At 43.6% G+C, this 23,501-nt stretch overlaps 1 protein-coding gene across 1 annotated transcript in view; it reads left to right on the top strand.

Annotated features, from left to right (window-relative positions):
- LOC131138260 (protocadherin-16-like) overlaps positions 1-23,501 on the top strand; it is a 66,981-nt gene that overhangs the window by 28,914 nt on the left and 14,566 nt on the right. Inside the window, exons 5-8 of the mRNA XM_058087053.1 lie at positions 20,047-20,235; positions 21,702-21,933; positions 22,071-22,307; positions 22,389-23,441. Coding sequence (XP_057943036.1) covers positions 20,047-20,235; positions 21,702-21,933; positions 22,071-22,307; positions 22,389-23,441 — 1,711 coding nt within the window. The remainder of the gene's footprint in view (positions 1-20,046; positions 20,236-21,701; positions 21,934-22,070; positions 22,308-22,388; positions 23,442-23,501) is intronic.

Genomic DNA, 23,501 nt, shown 5'->3' with positions numbered 1-23,501 from the left:
TTTCTGTGTATTCTAAAGATATAAAAACAGATAAAAAGAGACACATCATGACTGCATGTAATGGGAAACACCTGCTGTTAGAACACCTCCCAAACAGGGTTTTATATACATGCTATGACCATATAGTAGCACTGTGATACCTGAAGTGTTTTGCTGTATTTTGGTCCTTTTAAACTTATTACCGGAACTTCCTACACCTAACTTTTCCAAACTCAAAAACAAACACACAGCAACAGTGGCGTTGGTGGCGTTGTCAGCATGGCGCTGACATGCTTTGGGTGAGTATGCGGTGAAGCTAATCGCTAACCAGCTAGTAGCTAGCTGTTGTGGTGTGCTGGGCTGTGGTTCCATCGGTGTGACAACGTTAATTATAATACTAACAATTTTGCTGTAGCTTTGTTAATATACACGTCACATTATCACATTATATGTAAATGGAGCAATGTTGGCACTTTTTGGTGTCATTTTCAGAAGGCTTTACAGGCGGAATACATGTTTTACCTGTAGTCATGACCTGTCTCCTTTTATCTGTTTTTATATCTTTAGAATGCACAAAAAAGAGAACACTTTAACCCATAAGAAGCCAGATCCATTTGTGGATGAAAGTAAAATGATACAGGATGAAATTTACGTTCAATGGCAAACAATAGCTAGCTTACCTGACACACTGCCATGTTGGGGAATCCATACCCTGGGTTAGTCACATACATTCATTCATTCATTCATTTTCTACCGCTTTTCCTCACGAGGGTCGCGGGTGTGCTGGAGCCTATCCCAGCTGTCTTCGGGCGAGAGGCGGGGTACACCCTGAACTGGTCGCCAGCCAATCACAGGGCACATATAGACAAACAACCATTCACACTCACATTCATACCTATGGACAATTTGGAGTGGCCAATTAACCTAGCATGTTTTTGGAATGTGGGAGGAAACCGGAGTACCCGGAGAAAACCCACGCATGCACGGGGAGAACATGCAAACTCCACACAGAGATGGCCGAGGGTGGAATTGAACCCTGGTATCCTAGCTAGTCACATACAAATGACTTCAAAATGTTTCCTGTATCCATTAATGGTGATCCATGTCAAGTAAAAAAATCAATAGGACCAAAATATCAAAATGGCCACAGCATCCTTTGCTTCTTCAGTATGCGATCCTCAGTGGAAGAAGTCCATACTTCCTAACTTAAAGGGGACCTATTATGCTTTTTCCACTTTCTGACCTATAAATGTTGTTAGAATGTTGTATTATGGTGCTAAACTATGTCAACGTTTCAGAGAATGGATTTGGAAGTAAGCCCTGAAAGAAGTTTGGGATGGCTCTGAACGCTTGGTTTCAGAGTTTTTTCTAACACCGGCTCCCTGTGATGTCACAGTGAACCGGACTTCCTTATATGGGCGTTCTTGAATACAAGCTGTAGGCTTGCTCTCCCTCTGCTCTGCTGCACTGTTTCACTGCTCTGATTTCACTGTGTTAGCACGAAGCTAGCGCTAATGGCTTCCCGGAAATATTTATTGAGGTTTGAAGGACAGTTAGCATACATAAGTGGTATGAAGTTGCAGATTCCAAGTGAAGAGAAAATTATGGGACTTTGTCAAGATTGTCTGTATTTAGTAAATGTGGACCTACGTTACCACTCTGAGTTCGTACACGGTAAGTCAGGGTTCTCCAGCCAGTAGCTCTTGAGCTACCAGTAGCTCCTAACCACTTTTCAAGTAGCTCTACAAAAGGCTTGATTCATTTATTCATCCTATATCAACAAAATTAGACAGTGGGGTTCGGCAGTAGTCCATAAGTCTTCGAGAATGTTTGTGGATGCAATAAATTAAAACAGACTGTTGAAGGAACCCTTGGAAATACAGTTGGAATAGGTGCAGATTCTGGAAGCTCTACAAATCTTTCTGTGCAGGTTATTGCGTGTAGCTGCTCTATAGGAGTCCATACCTCAATACAAATAGCCGAATAATGAGCATAATAGGTCCCTTTAAGGGCTTTAGCACCACCTGATGGTCCGGCATGCACTTGACACAGTGTTACTCCGCTGCTACTCCAGTTTTCCAGGAGGGGGCGTGCCTATGATGTCACACGAGCCAGCAAGCGTGGAGCTTTGTTTCTATTCTCACAGCTGAACAATAAGAGAATACAATGCCCCAAAGCAGTCAAGCCAAGTGAAAATCTGACCAATTGCAGGTCAAAGTTGATTTGGACCATTTTAAGGCCAGGACTGTCTCCCTGGGGGGTCGTCACGCTGTGCCTGTGGCCAGTGGAGGACAGAGTGTAACGTCATCATGGGCATATGTAACACATTAAGTGACTCATGACTCCACATGACTTCATCTTGTTCGGACGGTGTGTTACTTGCACATGAAGGAAGAAACAAAAAGGGGGATCCTGGAAGGTCCAGAATCCACCCTTTCAGTGTGTTCTTTAGGTCTAATAAAGACTAACCGAAGGCCTCCAGATTCATCGTTCCAAATGAGGATGCGGTATGGAAAATGGTATCACAGCCAGCCAAACACTGCACTAGTGAAGTGCTAATCTCATTTCTTCTTAATTTATTTCAGACATGCATACTATGTTACATTATTGTTTCTCACATATACACTTACAATTCAATACACTTACAATATCTCTGTATATACATATATATATTTATACATATACATATACATATACATATACATATACATATACATATACATATACATATACATATACATATACATACACACACATAACACCTCATTACTACACATGTCTGAAAAGGAGCAGGAAGAAACAAAGCTTAGCAGGAAGAAGCAAAGCTTAATCTTAATCTGTAGCTGCATTGTTAGAACATGCTAATATTTCCGGTTGTGGTGTGTAGAAATCAGTCCAAAAGGTCGTCTTCGATGCAAAGTCTCCCATTTTTCTCCAACAAGAGGAATGTGAAGGTTCCATAACTTCATAATGCCAATGGTACCGTGACAATAGTGTTTTCACACGCTCCGCCACAGAGTTCAAAAACCTGTATGCCAAATACCAATCCCCCCCGCTTATACACTTGAGCCTGTAACACCATATAATGCACAAACAGGACATACAAACACAGTATTACAGTATACAGTATTTGCTATTGAAGGGTTCAGAATTGTGTGTTGATTTTTATTTCCTTTACCTTTGAATGTGTGTGTGTGTGTGTGTGTGAGTTATGTGCCAGCCGCCACCACTGAGTGACAAAGATTAGCGAGGTAGTCAAAGTCGGCGAAGCCGTGAAGTGGTTGGCTGCCCACTAGGCCTTCACAGGACACGGCCACACCTAACGGCGAACAAAGGGAAGCAGAGACTGGCACTGGGTGGCGTTCGGGAGAGGAGGAAATGAAAGGGGAGGGGGTTCATGGGAGACAAAAAGAAAAGTAGAGATTAAGAGGTCATAAGGTCTCAGTTCAGGAATGGATGAGCGAGGAAGGTGAGGAAGGTGGATAAGTGATATTAAATATAAATATAATATAAATAAATAAATGTTGTTTTAATACTATTTTCTTTGTTGATGCACAAATTGGGGCCCAAAGCAGGGTTTTATATGGAGCCTACACCCAACCCTCAAATAACCCAATACGGAAATAAAATAAGACTGTTGAGAGCTGGGATCAAATCCACGCCCTCTGTCTTAAAAGGCAGCAGCTGTACCATTACATGTCCAAGAAGTGACAGGTGAGTAGGTTATTCTGCTACCTGATGTCAATCATTCTGGCAGTGAGCCTGGTGTCAGATTACAATCATCCCTGCAATAAATCGCATTTTTCAGAAATTAATTACTTCTCAAATCATTGTTATTTTGTGGTAGACTATGGTCTATTATTATTCAAAAACCAATTGACACAAGTTGTCGTGACACAAAGCACTTCATGAAGTGATGAAGTCAGCCATGGCATGTCCGACATAGTAAAAGTGAAAAAAAAGGTCTCCTCCCATCCCATGTGGAAGTGGTAGGCTTTTGGCTTCTTAAGTTTAGAAGAAATGAATGACTGGTTAGCTTGCTAGCTAGTGGCTGTCTCGAGTTCCTGCAGCATAAGTGTAATAAGAATATTCATTCATTCATTTTCAACTGCTTATCCTCACAAGGTTCGCGGGTGTGCTGGAGCCTATTCCAGCTGTCTTCGGGCGAGAGGTGGGGTACACCCTGGACTGGTGGCCAGCCAATCACAGGGCACATATAGACAAACAACCATTCACACTCACATTCATGCCAATGGACAATTTGGAGTGGCCAATTAACCTAGCATGTTTTTGGAATGTGGGAGGAAACCGGAGTACCCGGAGAAAACCCACGCATGCACGGGAAGAACATGCAAACTCCACACAGAGATGGCCGAGGGTGGAATCGGACTCGGGTCTCCTCGCTGTGTGGCCTGCACGCAAACCACTTGTCCGCCATGCAGCCGTAATAAGAATAATAGGAGAATAAATGCGTTGATGCATATTATTTTGTGTCTACAGGATTGTAATAATGTTAAAAAAACATATTTAGAAAGTCATAAACAGGTTTTCTATGCTCTCACTACAAAAATATTCAATTTAGTAACATAGATGCGCTATGCCTCATGGCAGCCATGCACATTCTCCAGGATGGGGAGGAGAGAAGGAGGGGCGGCTCTGGTCACAGTTTACAAACAATACAGATCTCCCAGTCAACCACAGCCTGAGGGACAGAATGTCAATTTTAAGCTCTTTTGTTTTCTTTTTGACGAGCATTTCTGCTAAATGAAAGAACGGCAGAGGAAGCACATTTTTAATCCCCCCTCTGAATATTCCACAGATGACATTTTTTTTCTTTTTGGATTGTCAAAACCATAATGAGAGTGGAAGTGCAGCACAAACAAAACCAAACCAGGCCGGCACACCCTGTCCTGTGTGAAGTCTCTCCAAAGTGGACTCCGACAACAAGCCAATAAATGGACATGCGTGAAATCCACAAGGATTTTTTACGCTCTGCAAGGAACTTGAGCGTGAAGGGACACGTTTCCCTTGAGGCCGAGGGGACATGATGGAACTGAGAGCAGAGATGGATGTAAGTAGGCAGGGTGTAGAAGCAGGCGGGTATAAAAAGGGCGGGTTCAAATGGCAATACTAAATAGTTCAGAGGTGGGCCAAGCACGGGGGATCGTGGGCCCTCGTGGATCTGCAAGCACACAAGGCGCCATTGTGTGTCGATGGCGGCGCGCTAAGCGTTCTTGGCAGACGTATTTTGACGAGGCCTTTGGGGAGCAATGTGTTTGAGAGCTTTACTGCAATCTGTCCAACACGGACGCATTGCTCACAAAACACTCAGCAGCGTTAACCTTTAGCTATTAATAGTCAGGTTAGCTATTTCGTACAATAGTCAAATGAATTGAACTGAACGGTGACATTTGCAGGTAACAAGGCTCATAAATAAAACCTGCCTGAAATGTGTAGCTGAGGCATCATGGCCGTGGATTGCATCCTCAGGGAGTGAGAGTGCAGAGTCGACACAGTTTGGTAATGAAAGACAAAAACCAATAAGATGACAATAAGAGGAGCCAAGCAGCGTCTCCTCCCCAGAGTCTCTTTGGACCACGTTCCTCCTTCTTCTTCGCTCAAGTGCTGCTGAGTCCGGCTTAATGTGAGCCGACCAGGCACTTGAAGGAATAACAACCTTATGAAGGTCACATGTAGGAAGAATAGATGATAGATGTTTTTTGGTAAAAGGACCTTCTGGTGCAATGGTAGTGCGTCTGACTCCACCTCACGAACAGGTTGCCTGTTCTATCTACTTTTTGCATCCCATAATCGTCAACCGACTTCTTCTCCCATTCCTAAATCCACTCAAACGCGGCTTTGATCTGCATGATAATCTCCCCATGTGATACGAGCGACCTCATCACTGTGTGCGACACCACCACGGAGGTCCTTTGGACCCGTGACTCCGTGCTAATCTCCCCCGTCAAGCCCCGGCTGAACCTGGCAAGCTCCTTCTCTGTGGTCCTCTTAGTTCTTAAACCTTCCGGAATAGTCTTTTTCATTGTGGGCACTGGGAAATCATTTGATCTGTAGTAGTCCGGGAAGGTTGTTGACTCAATTGATTTAAACACCGTTCCTTTTCTCCGGTCAGAATTGGTTGATGTGTTGGTAATCTGTGGATTTTCCGAGCGCACAACAATGCAGCACAGCAAGCCATGTGACATGGCTGTCTTCTCCAATTGGTCAGCGGCGGGCTTGCAAATGTAAACAGGAAGAAGTGAACTTAGCAAGTAACTTGTAACAAGTAAGTCAACAAGTAAACACAACATGGAGCCAAAATAGACATTTGTTGCCTGCTAACAATGTACTCAACTCTTGCTGGTTCAAGGTCAGATAGCTTCCTAGCTAAGTGAAGCAACAGTTCAAATGTATAATACAATAGTTAGCATCTGCTTCTGTAGCCTGTTTTTCGGTTAACGTCAAAACCGTACGCCAGAGTTTTGCCTCAATTTGCATACATCTTCTGATTAGCGTACAATATGGTGTGTCTTGTTGTATTATTAATACACTGCGTGAGTTCAATTGTGTATATTAATGTATTTTTATCACAAAACGTCCTGTTAGCCAACAAACTTGCCAACAATCGTGTTTCTCACCTTCATTATGAAAATGTTGGCACGTGCAAGTAGAGACTTGAGGTGAGAAACACAGCTGAATTCAAGAAATACCACATGGCAAAACAGGAAGGTGGTGTTGAAGAGGAAGGTGTTCATCTCGCTGCTACAATGTGTCTTTGGGAACAGTCACATCAAAAACCACGTCTTCAATGAAGGTAAAAGGAACCTTAAAGAGGAACACCATTTTGTGTGTGTGTGGGGGGGGGAGGGGGGGTTGCCAATCAATCACAATTCCACAATTATGTGAAACACAAACCCATATTTATTTCCCTTTTCTGTGTATTCTACCGCGTGAAAACATGTTAATATGAGCTAGCTAACAACGGACGTTTTGACGCTAAAAAGGCCAACAAAGTACCACTTACATAAAAGACTGTATTTACTCTATTAACCCAGGTATAGCAATATTTTATTGTCACAACAAACACAAAAAACTATATTTATCTAGCAAACCAACACACTAGCCTCAGTAGCGTTTTGTGTCTTCACAGGCGAAAGAGTGAATACCTAGCTCTCAATTTTGCTCAACATGTTGTGTGCTGGAAGACACAACCATCCGAAGTGTTGTCGCTGTATCCATGCTGCTGTTGATGGAATTAGCCTAAACTAAATCGTTGATGTGAAATCAATGAGCGAGGACAGAAGTTTCAGCAATGTTTTAAATCATCAAAATACAGGAAGATACTGTAAGTATTACATGTTATCATATCATAAAACACTGTTTTTTAGAGGGCTTTGTAGTTTTTGGCGTTATAATGCACAGAAAAGGGAAAGAAATATGTGTTTCACATAAGGATTGTGAATGATGGACAGAATTCCCCAAAAAAGTGCAGTTCCAGCTTTAAATGTTCATTTATGCCTGTCATTCATCATTTCTATGCATTTGGACTGAATTGTTTTCTGGCTGTAAAACTGTAATTGTTAAACTATAAAAACGTGTTTATGTCAACATTTTTGGCTTTGTGGAAGGGATTAATTGAATTTACATAATTTCTAATTCGGCGCGCAGACCTCACAGCTAGGAGACCAGGGTTCAATTCCACCCTCAGCCATCTCTATGTGGAGTTTGCATGTTCTCCCCGTGCATGTGTGGGTTTTCTCCAGGTACTCCGGTTTCCTCCCACATTCCAAAAACATGCTAGGTTAATTGGTGACTCCAAATTGTCCATAGGTATGAATGTGAGTGTGAATGGTTGTTTGTCTATATGTGCCCTGTGATTGGCTGGCCACCAGTCCAGGGTGTACCCCGTCTCTCGCCCAAAGACAGCTGGGATAGGCTCCAGCACCCCCGCGACCCTTGTGAGGAAAAAGCGGTAGAAAATGAATGAATGAATGAATTTCTAATTCCAAAATTGGCAATTCACAATTGATTCAGTTAGTGTCCGTTTTGGTTAGAGTTACCGACCTACTTTATGGAATCACTTAATGATGCTAACCAAAGTTGCACTGTATTTGACTTTGGCATGTAAGGCGAGAACTTCACTGGTCACAATGCCTTGCCCAAGTACTCAGAAGGTCAACTGTTCCCTGTGTCTTGAACCTTCAACCCTCCAGCCCCCAAACTGACCGTTTGGGAAGCAGATCCGTCCTGCATAATGCAGTTTTTCCTCCCCATTGTGCTGGCAAATGAGCTAAAAACTCCAAGAGCGATAAGGAAGTGTGTGCAGTCTTAAAGTGAAGGAATTGTACGAGGCCATGTCGACAGGGGGAAAAGATGGAGGATTAATCACAGCCTCGTTATTTATTTATTTTTTTTGGAGGTTAAACGCTTTCAAGAAACTGTTGAAGTTTTCTCTTGAGGATGTACTTTTATTGTGTACTAACAGTGTGAGAGAGTCCCAGCATGCGGACTGATGAAGTGCTTCATTGGGTCCACTCAAGACCGTTTTCCACAGTCCTAGCAGGACCTGTTTTTCTTGGAAAGACTTGTCCTGGGAGGATAGGATGACACGTTTAATCGATTCTTTGCATCACCGGCATCCTACCATGATCATCGTAATCAGGAAGGTTCCCTGCTGGCTGGATGAGCCGCCACAGTACCGCGTGACTCGTTTTTTTTTTTTTTTTTTCACAAGGACTCTAACGAGAGTGAAAGTGTTCATCCCCTAGGAGCAATTATCTAATTAGAAAGCCTGATGTGAGTGTCAGGCCCCAATGAAAGAAAAACAAGTCACAGGAAGTTAAGGACTTGGCTAGCGGTGGAAAAAGGAGCTGCTGTGTAAACTGTGATTTAGCAGGTGCTTTAAGAACAGGAAGTTCTTTTTTTTCTAGTCAAATTCTGGAAATGTACCAATTAGATGTGAATCACCTTAAAAAAATGGCCTTTTTAAAGACATGGGGGCTACCACTACCAAACAAGGTGAAAGAATAGAGTGGATCCACACGCAATGTGCTCATTTTTCCTAAAATTATAATTTTTGTCAGAACCACAGTTTAAAAAAGCCCACATTTCCAATTGTTTACGTACTGTATGTATTTCTGTGTAAATGTATGTATGTCTTGATAAGGTTTTCCCCCAAGCAGCCCATGAACGCACCATCTACATATACAGTACATCCTAGCTTTTTTTCCTTTGGACCACCAGCAAATGGTGAAAATCCGAGTAATTGATACACCCATTCTAATGTTTGATCCTTTTGATCCTGAACGCAGCATGGTTGCATGCCTGTCTACACCGTGACTCTGATTCCATGTGTTCATGGATCGTCTTACATCGTTACTTATTAGTGGTGAGTATACATTTTGTGCTTTAAATGTGTTTAATAAGTGTGTGAGGCATATTTAGGGCTCAAGCGGAGTAGGCTGTGTGTCAAAAATACTTTCTTCATGGACCATCTGCAAGGTTTTATCCTGAAAGAGTGCAGCATATGCAGTGTTTTGTCATGCAAATTAGGAGAGAAACAAAACAATGCAATATGTCGCCCATCACTGATAAACATAAAACACGGATATGCTGGAGCCTATCCCAATTGTCTTTGGGCGAGAGGCGGGGTACACGCTAGACTGGTCCCCAGCCAATGGCAGTTTCTTTTTCCGTCTAAAATATGAATGTTAAATAGCAGATGTGTGCAAACCTAAGATGTCAAACAGCATGTGCGACTTTGTGGAGTGAATCAATACAATATACAATCAATACAATTGATTAGCACGCTACCTCCTCATCACTTTGTGTGTGGTGTGTGTGTGTGTGTGTGTGTGAGAGAGAGATGACCTTTAGCCCCCTAGGGCATGCATTCATTGAGCATGTTCTCCATTCAATTTGCTAAATGCTAACGTTTTTTCTCCTTATTGACACTGATGCTAACGAAACATCCTTTCTATAGAAGTCTCCCGGCCGCTGACCCACGCTTGACTTGCGGTTCAGTCCTGGGTCAGTATGCATGTGTGTGTGTGTGTGTGTGTTGGGGGGGAGGGTGGGGCGGGGGTGTAATAATAACCCAGTTATCCACGTCTCCTCCTAACTACACAATCAACTTAACTCCTTTTTTACAACAAGGTGGTCCGAAATGAGCTGCTAAATTAGCTGCTCGTGACCGAGGACGTCCACTGCTTCAGAGAGACGGACGCGCTTCATTAGCAACACAAGTTTGCATTCACTGCGACATTATGGCCTCGCATTGTTCCTCCGAGATGATTATGTTATAAGTCAGGCGACACACCAAGGAGGAAAATCATGTGACTTCTGCCAGCCAATCAGCAAACAAATGTAATAATAACAATAATGAGGATTTTCAGTGAAAATACTGATAAAGTAAATGTAAATAAATGAGTAATATTATTTTAAAAAATTGAAGAAGGAATATCCAAAAATAAATAATCAAAATGAATAACAGATGTCAAATATTTATTTTTCACACTGAAAAATACAAAAAAAACACATTTATTTGTGTAAAATATATAATAAATATATTAATTAGTATTAGATTAGATTTATTTTTATTAATATAAAACATATTAAATACATAGTAATTACAGACACATATCTTAATGACAGAACATATATTTAATTTTTCATAATATTAAAAATCCCAAATAAATCCACCAAAAAAATATTTATTAATGAATAATAATAACAAGCTTGCTTCTTCAGTTAGCATAATTTCTGTTACCTCATGTCTTATTATTTGTTGAAGCTAAACACGGTGTAAATATTTCCGAATACCAACACATAGAAAAGCCCCCTACAGTATGTGTGCCGTCGATCTGGCCAAAAATAAAATCTTTAGTTGGATTATCTTGGGTAGTTGTGGTAAATTGTGCAGGAAAAAAGTCCTCATGCTAGCAGTGCATGCTAATAGCCACACTTTGTTGCTGGTCAACTTGCGTTGTGTAGTTTATTCAAATGATTTGATACTTGTATATTGCACGTTTGTGGTGTCTAAAGTTCATTTGAGTTTTTTAAAATTTTTATATATAGTTTATGCTAATTACAAAAGCCTGGCTAGCGTCTCTGGTTGGGCTATACTTTGCGGTTCGGCCATTAGCGGTGAATAAGCATATAATCATATGATAAGAGGTGCATGTATAAATATAAGGCCTTGTGTGAGATATAATGACAGCGTTGTACAGCCACTCATTTGTGCAGGACGCTGATTTTTCAAGCCACACTTTGACCTTGTGGTCGAGTGGAGGATGGGGGGTGTATCCCGGCGCTATCTTTGCCTCTTTTTAAACTGCGGGGTCGCCAACGTTTTGACCTCAGGAGGTACTCGACAAAGAGGAAGTTGACATGTGGACAAGGGATCAGGTGTCGAAAAAAAACAAAAGGAAGGACTGCGCTGGGGTGCTGTCATCGCAAAACGAATTTGTTTTTCTTTTCCTACACTGGTCGCCAGGCAAGGGATGACATCATTAGTAAGTGCTGCAGTCTTCTGGCGAAGCCAAGGTGGAGCAGATTTCACGCCAAAAACATTTTTTTTTTCTCCAAAAAAATATGTTTTTTCCGCTGAAAACACACCTCATTTACCATAAGTTGGATATAATTCATAAAGAGGTGATAATACAGGTCTAATGTACAACAGTTTTTCTCATGTGTAGAGATTTAGCATTTTGTTCCGCAGCCTTTGAATGCACCATAGTTGCTATCAGATGTAAAAGTGAAACTCTGATTCCATCTGTTCATCAATCCTCTAATTATTATACAAAAACTGAGACAGTGTTCAAAAACAAAGACAAATTTGGGGGAATTTGTTGATAGTTTGGTCCCACTGACGCTACAACGCTACTACTCGTGGCTTTTAAAAATATTTAGCACGCCTTTTGCTGTGTTTTTCCGCAATTCTTGAGATTTTCCCTGCCTTTGTGTGTTAAAAGGTAAGGGCGCTCTGATCAGTATCGGCTGATATCAGTGAAAAAAATGGCATCGATACTTGATGCGCACACTGATTTCAGCAGTGGTGCCAAGCTGATGGATGAGCGCCGGCATTTTGTCTCCTCTGCAGGCCCAGAAGAGGGGTTCGACTGCATCCACCGTTCATAAGTTAGCGGCTACGGCCGGAGGGGCTCAGCAGAGGCGGGCAAACCTGCTTTTCATTCAGGTTTTCAGTTAATAATGTTAGAAGACTAGAAATAAATACATTGTGAAATACAAAAAGGTGAGTTATGGATACCAGCATTGTGTTCACGTTCTGGTAAAACAAGCATATGGGCTTGAAATAAGCTATGAAAATTAATGTTTATTTTGTAAAAGTAGAAACCTTGCTGACCATTAATAGAGGATGTAGTACTTTCAGACATTTACACTGCATGTATGTGATCGGTATTGGTATCGGTATTGGCCGATTTCACTCAATCGGCCAATAAAAGCCTGATAGGAACATCCTTAGGTTGAACGTAACATTACAGTGAAATGTAAATGTTTATTATACAGACAATAACATTTGTAAAACTGCAGCAGATGAATAGAAACATGAAAAAATCCCCAAAGCTTTCATTATCAGCGACATTGGATTGACAGACTTGTGGTTTGCTTGGAATCGGACGCGTGCTAGCATACAATTCAGCTGTGTTGTCTTTCGAAACGCTAACATTTTGACTCCTGTAGTGCACACGACCGCAGCAATGATGTAAGCATTTTTTTCTTTAGAAGTGTTTTTCTTTGAGGTCAGTTGTTCTTGGAGGGGGGAAAGTATATACATATTTATTTTTGTCATTTCACTTTAAAAAATCTAAATTTGAATGCAACGAGAGCCGCAAGGGCCCGACAGAACTGAGCCGCTTTGGCACCGTGCAAACCGCAGCAAGCTAACATCTCCGAGTGCCTTCTAGCATCCTTTTCTTGTCATTTTAAATGAACGTTTGTAAATAAAATGCTCATTTTCACGGGACCACACTGACATTAATAGGCTGAGAGTGCTAAAATGGGCAAAAATTCAGATAAACTATGCTAAATAAAAACAACACAAGCAAGCACATCGGGCTATTAAAGTGCTATGTTCTCACTTCCTCTTTCATCATAAAAAACAACTTGTTTAATAAACAGCAATAGGCACTGCAATTTGAATTTTGCAACCACAAAATTTGTCCTCAAAGTAACTCATTCATGGTATTTAATCACAATTAATGAAAAATCAAAAGCGTCCTTGTCAACTGTTATTTTTCAAAAGTAAAATCTGATTTGTTAGATTGTATTCAAAGTAGAAACCTGTAATTACTAAGGGAGGAAAAAAAATCTAAAAGTGCATGTGCCTGTTTGAAAAAGTCATTGTTCCCCATGTTAAAATACAACTTAACTCTGGTTAAACACAGCTGAGTTCAAGTGGAAAAGGTTATAAAGCCATTTCTAAAGCTTTGGGACTCAAGCCAACCACAGTGAGAGCCTTTATCCACAAATGGTGAAAACATGGAAGAGTGGTGAACCTTCCCAGGAGTGACTGGCCAGCCAAAATACCCCAAGAGCGTAGCAACAACTCATCTAAAAGGTCACAAAAGACTCCATAGCAACATCCAAACAACTGTAGGTCTCACTTACCTCAGTTTAGGTCAGTGTTCATGACTCCACCATAAGAAAGACACTGGACAAAAACCTCTGCCTCAATTTTGCCTTGATTTTGTATCTAGGTGATCCCCAAGACCTTTGGGAAAATACTCTGTGTTCTGATGATATAGTACTGATTATTGAATATTGAACTTTTTGGAAAGTGTCTGTCCCGTTACATCGGGTGTAAAAGTAACGCTGCATTTCCATAGCAACAGTAAAATATGGTGGCGGTAGTGTGATGGTCTGGGGCTGTATTGTTGCTTCAGGACCTGGAAGACATGCTGTGATAAATGGAACCATGAACTCTGCTGTCTACCAAAAAATCCCGAAGGAGAATGTCCAGCCATCTATTGGTGACCTGAAGCTGAAACCAACTTGGGTTCTGCAGCAGGACAATGATCCAAAACACACCAGCAAGTCCACCTCTGAATGGCTGAAGAAAAACCAAATGAAGACTTTGGAGTGGCCTAGGCAAAGTCCTGACCTAAATCCTATTGAGATGCTGTGGCATGACCTTAAAAAGGTGCTTCAATGTGGCTGAATGACAATTCTGCAAAGATGAGTGGGCCAAAATTCCTCCACAGCGCTGGAAGAGACTCATTGCAAGTTATCACAAACGCTTGATTGCAGTTGTTGCTGCTAAGGGTGGCAGCAACAATCCAAAATCCAAAATGGTCTTGCTACCTGTAGCAACGAATTGTTAATTAATTGTGGTTTATTTATGTTTATTATTATTATACAGCACAAATATCCATATTTCTAGACTAACCCAACCACAACAACATGCACATTGAGACTTTTTGGGTTGATACCATTCTGATTTTGCAGCGCAAACATAAACATATTTGTCCTCTGCCATCACTTTTGTTTACATGCAGACCAGCTGCAATATAAAAATGTCAAATTCCAAACACTAACCTTCTCACTGAAAAGCTGCATTTAAACCTTAAACAGCACTCTCATGGTCCAACATGCAAGAGAGTACAACAATCCTGTGGCATTCCAAAAAAAACAGATTCCTCGCTCTCTCCGCTTCCTGGCCATGTTTTTATTGGATAAACCACCATAGCACTAAAAGTGAAAATACTCCGTATGCATGCGTACATGCTGCTCCTCTGCGTAGCGCCATTTGCATTTGAAAAGAAGGGACATTTTTCAGAAAATGAGGAAAAATAAGGGAAATGGTGGTCTTTCCACGAGCACCCAAGAAAAATCTTTTATTTCAAAGGATGCCGATGTTGCCTAAAAGCTGTGCTGCATTACCGGAAAAGAGGGTGTTTTTTCCAAGAAAGGGAAGAATTGACAGGTAGTGTCCTATGTGAACTAAATGATTGGGACAGCAACAGGAAGTCGCAGATAGAGCTTCCTCCAAGACTTTGGAGTGTGTCGTTGATCCTGTGCTAGTTCTTCCACACAAAACTCCCCCAAACATGCCTTATGGTGCTCGGGTGTTCCCACACAGCTAACGTTGCTATAAATATTTAGCATGGAGTTCAAATGTGAGCACTGATTAAAGCAGCTGTCAGTCACGGCTCACAGGATTCAAACCCGCGCATACAAGCACACATGTGTGGAGTTAAAAGGGTCCGCGGGGCCGCCTTTGGGTCTTTTGATAGATAGCATCTCCTTTATCGTCCTATCAGGCCTCAGAGTCCAGTGTGATGATGTCATCGTGTACTGTAACCCCCCCCTGCCCCCACCCCAATATCGACTCACCCTCCTCTCCTCCGACCTTCTCAATGCGTGGAACAAAAGACGCGTACATCTTCACATCACGCCACTGGAGATGTGTTCTAGATACATCCGTCACATGTTAGCATAGCGCATACGCCGCGCTGTGTTGTTGTTGTTATGCAACACACACCATCGTGTCCTATTTTAACACGGAAGCTCAGAAGAATAATACACACAGGAAGTTGACATTCTGTTATGGGGTCAACAGCGCATCACTTCTTTTTTCACTTGTGTGATGGTCAAAAATGTCTGGGCTTCCCTGCTTAGGCTGCCGCCCCCGTAAACCTAACCTTGGATGAAAGGAATGATGGATGGATGGATAAAACATGAGGGTCTTATTGGTTTTGCGGTGGTTAGTTTCACAGTCTTTTTACAGGTTAAAATGGCCTGCTCTGTATTAGATATAAAATCTGGATGTGAAAGAAGGAAAAACAGGGTCGACTCGGGCGAACCAGGAAGTTGTGTTTGTTTTATTCCTTGTCATTATCCGCATGAATAACATTAGCATGCTGCTTTTTCCCAAATATAGTAGTCCTCGTTCTCTTTGCCCCACCACCCCACCTCCCATTTTTTTTAATCGCTCATCCCTCTTCATTGCAGCAGCCTGAAATTCCCATAATCATTTCCAGCTGTGAACGCCACATGAAAGACGTGAAGCGCTCGCCGTAATTGGCTGCTGAGAGGAGAGGAGAGGAGGGGAGGGGGGTGGATTCTCCAAAGACAGGAGGAGGTGGGGGGGACGGTGGTCCTCCTCGCTCCTCATCCAAGGTCTCACGTTATCATCTGCCCTGCCTTTTGTCTCTTGGCCAAAATAACCCCCCACCCTCCACCGTCCTCCTCGCTATGCCAATCTTCATTGTGGAATTGATTTGAAGACTCGGGACTCGGGAAGGTCCGTGGAGAAAAGAGGAAAGTGTTGAGTGGAAAAAGAAGACAAGCAGTAAAAACAGCAAATGTTGTTTTTGCTATAAATTCTCACATGTCATTTATACGCATTATTCACTTTTTTCTTCTTATGTGCTTCTTTCGTTCACACCTGGCTTCCCACTCACATTGCTATTGTTTCATCCTTCTTCTTTCTCTTTGGGCTTTTCCCTTCAGGGGTCGCCACAGCAAATCAATCTCATCCATCCGACCTTGTCTTCTGCATCTGCTGTCTCTCTCACACCAACTACCCTCATGTCCTCCTTCACTACATCCATAAACTTCCTCTTTGGTCTTCCTCTACGCCTCCTACCTGGCAGCATCCTTCTACCAATATATTCACTATCTCTCCTCTGGACATGTCCCAACCATCTCAGTCTGGCCTAAAGGACTTTATCTCCAAGGCCTCTAACATGGAATGTCCCTCTGATGTACTCCTTCCTCATCCTATCCATCCTGGTCACTCCCAATGAGAACCTCAGCATCCTCATCTCTGATACCTCCAGTTCTGCTTCCTGTCTTTTCCTCAGTGGCACTGTCTCTAGACCAAACAACATGGCTGGTCTCACCACAGTTTTGTATACCTTTCCTTTAATTTTAGCTGAAACTCTTCTATCACACATCACACCTGACACTTTTCCCCACCCGTTCCATCCTGCCTGTACACGCTTCTTCACCTCCTTTTCACAATCTCCATTGTTCTGAACTGTTGACCAAGTACTTAAAAATTCTCCACCTTCTGTATCTCTTCTCACTGTAACCTCACTCTTCCACTTGGGTCCCTCTCATTCACACACATATAGTCCATCTTGCTGCGGCTAATCTTCATTCCTCTCCTTTCCAGGGTAAACCTCCACTCTTCTAGCATCTCCTCCACCTGTTCCCTTCTCTCACTACAAATCACAATGTCATCTGCAAACATCATCGTCTATTGTTTCATCCTCTAAGTAACTGTCCAGCGGGGGCCATGAAAAGATGCAGGGGCTACTTTGATATTTTGTGTGATACAGGCTTTTTGCTTCATTTTTTTGCCGTTTCTTCTTAAATCATCTTTGTAAACTTCTCGTAATATTTGGACTTTATTCCCATAAAATTCCAACTTTTTCTCATAGGAATATATGGCAAACGGCAATATATTGAGACCGGCAAAATGATCACATTCATTTTCATTTATTGTGTGATTAATTAATTAATTTTGATTTATAAACTGGAGGCACAGCGGTCGAGTGGTTAGCGCGCAGACTTCAACCATGGTTCAATTCCACCCTCGGCCATCTCTGTGTGGAGTTTGCATGTTCTCCCCGTGCATGCGTGGGTTTTCTCCGGTTTCCTCCCACATTCCAAAAACATGCTAGGTTAATTGGCCACTCCAAATTGTCCATAGGTATGAATGTGAGTGTGAATGGTTGTTTGTCTATATGTGTCCTGTGATTGGCTGGCCACCAGTCCAGGGTGTACCCCGCCTCTCGCCTGAAGACAGCTGGGATGGGCTCCAGCAACCCCTGCGACCCTCGTGAGGAAAATTGGTAGAAAATGAATGAATGATTTATAAACCCAGACTTAGTGCCCTTAAGATGTTTTGTCTGAATGTGAAAAACTCCGCCCCCGCATCCCTCACCCCGCCCTCCCATGGACACTTGATGTACGCTGGTCCCATGCTCTCTCTTATATCACCTGTTTGTTGTTTTGGGTGCTGTTTTGCACTTTGCACTTTTTGTTGCCTTCCAAAAAGTACCAGTGAATAAATCCTAACGTACATAAAAGCATAAGCCGAGAGCTTGTTGCTTAGATTGATGTTGCGTGTCCACATGGTGTGCAGATGTTTGTGTGAGGAGATGATGTTGCTGATACAGTTCACGCTGATTTTCTTGTTTTTCCCTGACGATAAAGCAAAAGCCAGTATACAGCTGCCAGGCCGAGGAGGAAGCAGTACATCTGTGATAGAACTAGCCGCATTCCTCTGGCGTGTGCTTTACTTTGCTGACAAATAAACACATGAAAGGCTGCTTTTAAATCATCAACCGTGTTGCGTGTTTACCCCCATCCAGGCAGCCATTCACTTCATGGCCATAAATACACTACACTACCTCTTGGTTCACCACAGGGTTCCAACATCACGTTTGACCTCCCTGAAAAATGTCAGCGTTAAAAGGTTGTGACCGCCGTCTTACATGGTGAAACTTGCACGCAGGTTGCAGTGAAAGGCTTGCAAAACATTAAACACTTCCACCTGATCCACCAGAAACTTTACAAGACCGAGACTGGTTGGGCAAATTGTCTGCTTTCAACTTTGTGGGAAGACTTCGAGGAAGGTCTGGCAAGTCACAAAGGGATGAGTTTGGTGCGGAAGAACTGTGCTGTGTCTCAAATGGAACGCTTCCATCAGTACACTTCTTGAGGTTATCATGTACCTTTGGAAAAAAATGGATCTTCAACTTGACATCATGAATGGATCACAGATCCCACAAACCCGGTAGAAAGACTTCCCAGAATATTAGTTGTCATGTGGATTCAGTCAAACACTCCTTGATGTTAAGTTTCTGATCCTATCCATCCTGGTCACTCCCAATGAGAACCTCAGCATTCATCTCTGCTACCTCCAGTCTTGATTCCTGTCTTTTCCTTTCTGGACCAAACAACATGCCTGGTCTCACCACAGTTTTGTATACCTTTCCTTTCATTTCAGCTGAAACTGTGACTGATGTATGTCCTGCTAATTAGATTTTACGAGGGGTGGTCATGGTGATGTCATCGGCGCAGGTGGTTAATCCACATGCACATAGCCGCATATGATCCTGTAGATCCCATGTGATAGCTTCAACATTGTCCCGCCAACCAGACTTAGCTAAGATGCTTCTGAGTGATAACAAAGACGTGCTGGTGGGACATGAAGGGGGCCTCTGCTACGGTGGTCCAACATTCTTCTCAAGACCCAGGCGTGTCTAATTCTAGCTGATTATTTCAAACAAGAAAACTCCTAATACTGCGACGGTATTTCAAGGAAAAACTTAAATGTCCATGTGATGGTCGCTACACGTCTGGACGACTTCAATGTAGTGGTCAAAGGTGAGATGCTGGTCTTTTCTGGAGGAGGGAGCCGTGTGTGCGTGTGTGTGTTAGTCTTCGTGCTTACCATAAACCACTTTGTCACTTGACCCCTCAGAACCCATTTAAATGTCTCTGTTAACCCCTGAACCTGGCCCACACCCCCAAAGGTCAAAGGCCTTCAGTTTCCTCCTTCTCTCATCACCTTCCCTTTGCATCCTTCTCTTATCTTTCTTTCTTGAATTCCACTCAGAAGAGTGCAGACCCCTACCAAGGCCATATGACCTCAAAAAATCCATCTCCTGGGTCTGGTGGCTCACTACTTACCCCCAATGCATGTAGATCTTTATTTTTGTAAGGGGTGCATCTGTGCGAACTTTAAGAGTTGCGTTGGACATCTAGACTTTTAGCTAGATGGTTATCGGCTGTGACTGTCATTCATGGGCAGAAAGTATATTTCTGGTGTCTGAAGAAGAATGGCTGCTTTTGTAGCTCGCTGGCGGTTGTAACAAGTACTTCCTTGCGTTGAGATGTTTGGACAAGTGCAGGCAAAGTGAGCCCGTGGGTCTGACTGTGTTATTGGACTTTGCTGTGATAACAGTAGGACCCTCGACTAGGATGTAACCTTGTGACACACCAGGGGTGGGGGTCTTCAGCACAGACCCTTTGCCGTAATTAAAAAGCATCCTTCGGAAAGATCTCACCTCAAATGTCTTCTCCTTCCAGGTGTCCGCCACAGATGATGACCGTGGATCCTTTGGCGCCGTGTCCTATGCCTTGACTTCCAGCTCTGGTGGGGCGCCACCCTCTCATTTCACCGTAAACAAAGAGACTGGGCAGCTGTGCACCAGAACCACTTTGGACCGCGACGACGGACTGGACAAATTTGACTTGACAGTCACTGCAACAGATGGGGTGAGAAGAAGTTTGGATGTCTAAATAACTCAAAATACTTCTTATAAACCACAGCAGAACTCTGAGGAGACCAAAGCCTGGTGGGTGTGTGGTGCTTCTTGTGATCAAAGCTACAGGCTGGAGACAAATTAAAAGAGATAAACGACCAATAAAAGGCATCAAAAAGACATGTGGGTAAAACTAGCAACTACGGAGCTGCATTGAAAGTAATACTGCAATTATTGTTCATACATCCAATGGAGTACATACGTTGTAGAAATCCTCCCCATGAGGACTGTAAGTGGGTTTCGAATAGAGGATAAGGGAATCTTAAAAGAACCAAATTGTAGAATGAGAACCAGATTATTTATTCCTGACAACAATACCTAATACAGACGTCCGGGCTTATCTGCAGTCCCTGTATGTCTACAAGTAAGCGGGTCTTATTACAGCGCAGCTGCAAAAAAGCACCCTTCCTAAGCACCCTTCCTTTCCCTGCCCGGTCTTTTATACACTCGAGGCTGGAGTCCTGATGCTGGACTCAAGGCTGGAGTCCTGATGCTGGAGTCCTGAACTAATCAGCTTTCGCCACTGCCCTTGCTTGAACCGCTTTCATGGTGTTTGTTTGCTGTGGCATCAAGGCATCTTTCCTTTGCAGGGGCATCAGGGCGTCTTTTCCTTTACACTTTGTTGCAAAGCAAGCTGTCATATGCGTACTTGATGTTTCCACCTTAACTGTCAGTTGTCACATTAGTCCTTTTTTTGTGTGGGTGCGTGTATCTTTTGTTTGTATTTGTGAGACTATTTGTTTGTTTTAGCTTATATCTTTAGCTAGCACAATTGAGCAAATACCTTCAACGTATTTATCAATGTAATGGTACATGGATTCATAATCAGAGTTTCTGGTTCAGATGAGCTAAAAGTCAAAATCAAACTTCAGCAGCTGTAATTTAGGTCATTCAATAATACTTTTTAATACGAGCAGAATCAGCGCAAATTGACGAGGCAGTGTCTCCACTCAAGTATGCAGAAGATTCTTGGGATTTGTTCTTTGCAAGGAACAAATCCTCCAGACAAGAAGACTTTGGTGAAATCTTCTTGGAAAAACTGCATAAGTGGGATTTGAAAATGAGTTCTAAAGTGTTGGTGAAAGAAGACCAACTTTAACTTTATTGGTCTCGTAAAACAAAGCCTGCAAATGCAAGGCTAATGTGCAGCAAACTGGTCTCCTTCATGGACTGCGACTGATTGGCCGCAGGTTTTATTTGGGATTCTTTCTTTCAGACACTTTTCTGGCATGGCTTGTTGACATAAAAGTGCTGCATTGTTGCTCAAGCTGAAAACGAGAGGTTTGCTGTCTGAATGCATGAAATGGTGCATCAAGGGAGGATATTCTTTCATGATCGTCCTCCCTGATTCTAGATAAGCTTTTTAATATTGGCGCGGTCCTGCCTGCTCAGCTCAAATCCTTTCTTCTGCCTTTTAAGGGCGGTCTCAGCTCATCGGCCCGTGTCAGGGTGTCGGTGGCAGACATCAATGACAACCGGCCCTCCTTCTACCCGGTCCTATACACGGTCAGCCTCAGCGCCCACAGCGCCCCCGGAACCTCCATCGTCAAGGTAACAGCCAATGATCCGGACGCCGGGGAAAACGGCCGGTTGACGTACCGCATGGTGGCCGGGGGAGGTTCTGCCTTCTTCACCCTCAACAAAGACACAGGTACTGTAAAGGCATTGTAAAGGGTACCAGACCAGGGTTCCAAACCTTATTAGCATGAACTGTACAGCTTGGCAGACGTTATTCCAGTAATGTCACCTTCAAACACAGTGAAGAGTCCTGATGTTTGTGGTCCACAGGTGTGATTTCGCTCTCGCGCTCGCTCCATGGCAAAGCCAACACGGTCATCTCCATGGTAATATCGGCCGAGGACGGTGGTGGTCTGATGGCGCCAGTCAACGCCAGGGTGAACGTGAGCGTGGTGGGGGGCTCAATGTCCTCCCCAGTGTTTGAGCAGGCACAGTATTTCTTCACCGTCTCCGAGGATGTCCTCAGGGGTACCTCGGTTGGCATGGTCCGTGCTGCAACAAAGACGGGTCAGGAAACATGATCTCAGTTGCAGGTTTTAGTTTGGTACAAAGCGTTCCTCTCTAATGATGTTCATGTTGTTACTTCAGCTGCTTCGAAAGATATCTTCTACTCCATCTCCTCTGGAGATCCTGATGGGTACTTCACAGTGGACAGTGCATCCGGAACCATCCGCACCGCTCTTCCTTTGGACCATGAGACCTGCTCCAGACTTGACCTGGAGATTCAGGCACGCTTCGGCTCCCCTCCTGCCTTTGGGACCAGTCGTGTACACATAACCATCTCTGATGTGAATGACAACGCCCCCACCTTCCTACCGTCATCGTCCGAGTCCCTCCTCCTGCCTGAGATCACCAAGATGGGCACCGTTATCTACCGCATTCAGGCCTCAGACAAGGATTCTGGTCATAACGGCCAGCTCAGCTTCGACCTGGTTTCTGCTGGGGTCGCAGGCAGCAGCGGCCAGAGGACGTTTGGCGTAGATAGAGGCAGCGGGGAGGTACGATTGATTGGGGGTCTGTCATATGAAAGTGTCCCTCGCTATGACCTTCAGGTGGTGGCCAAAGATGGTGGAGCACCTCAGCTGAGTGCCACCTTCACCCTGGTGGTTCACATCCAGGCACAGGACGCTCAAGGCCCCCACTTTGACACCCTGACGTACCGCGTGGAATTAAAAGAGAACATGCCTCTCAACACGCGCTTCCTCCAGGTACGAGCGCTCAACAGAGAATCATCTGGGAGTGGAGGAAGCGCTTCCTCCTCTTCCTCCATGTCCTACCGCCTCAGACCAGATGGGGATGCCGCCGGCTTTGGCATCATGCCAGATAGCGGTTGGCTGTTTGTGCGAAGCTCGCTGGACCGAGAGGTCAAGGACGTGTACCTGCTGACGGTCCTGGCCACCTCGGGTCAAGGAGGGGTGGGAAGAACCGGCAGCGCCACAGTCAGGGTGACGGTGACGGACGAGAACGACAACTCCCCTCGGCTCAGCCAGGATAGGGTGTTCCTGGCGGTCCGGGAGAACCTGCTAGCAGGGACAGGCTTCGGTAGGGTGTCTGCGACAGACCGAGATGCGGGACCAAACGCTCGACTTGCATACAGGCTACTGCACGCTGACAAACACTTCCAAGTCAACTCCCAGACAGGTGAAGATGGACGCTGAATACACACTGCAGGTACTCTTTGTTGTCATCACAGTTGTGGAT

The sequence above is a fragment of the Doryrhamphus excisus genome, chromosome 11, assembly GCF_030265055.1.
Source record: "Doryrhamphus excisus isolate RoL2022-K1 chromosome 11, RoL_Dexc_1.0, whole genome shotgun sequence".
Classification (NCBI taxonomy): domain Eukaryota; kingdom Metazoa; phylum Chordata; class Actinopteri; order Syngnathiformes; family Syngnathidae; genus Doryrhamphus; species Doryrhamphus excisus.
This window is presented reverse-complemented; position numbering and strand designations above follow the sequence as displayed.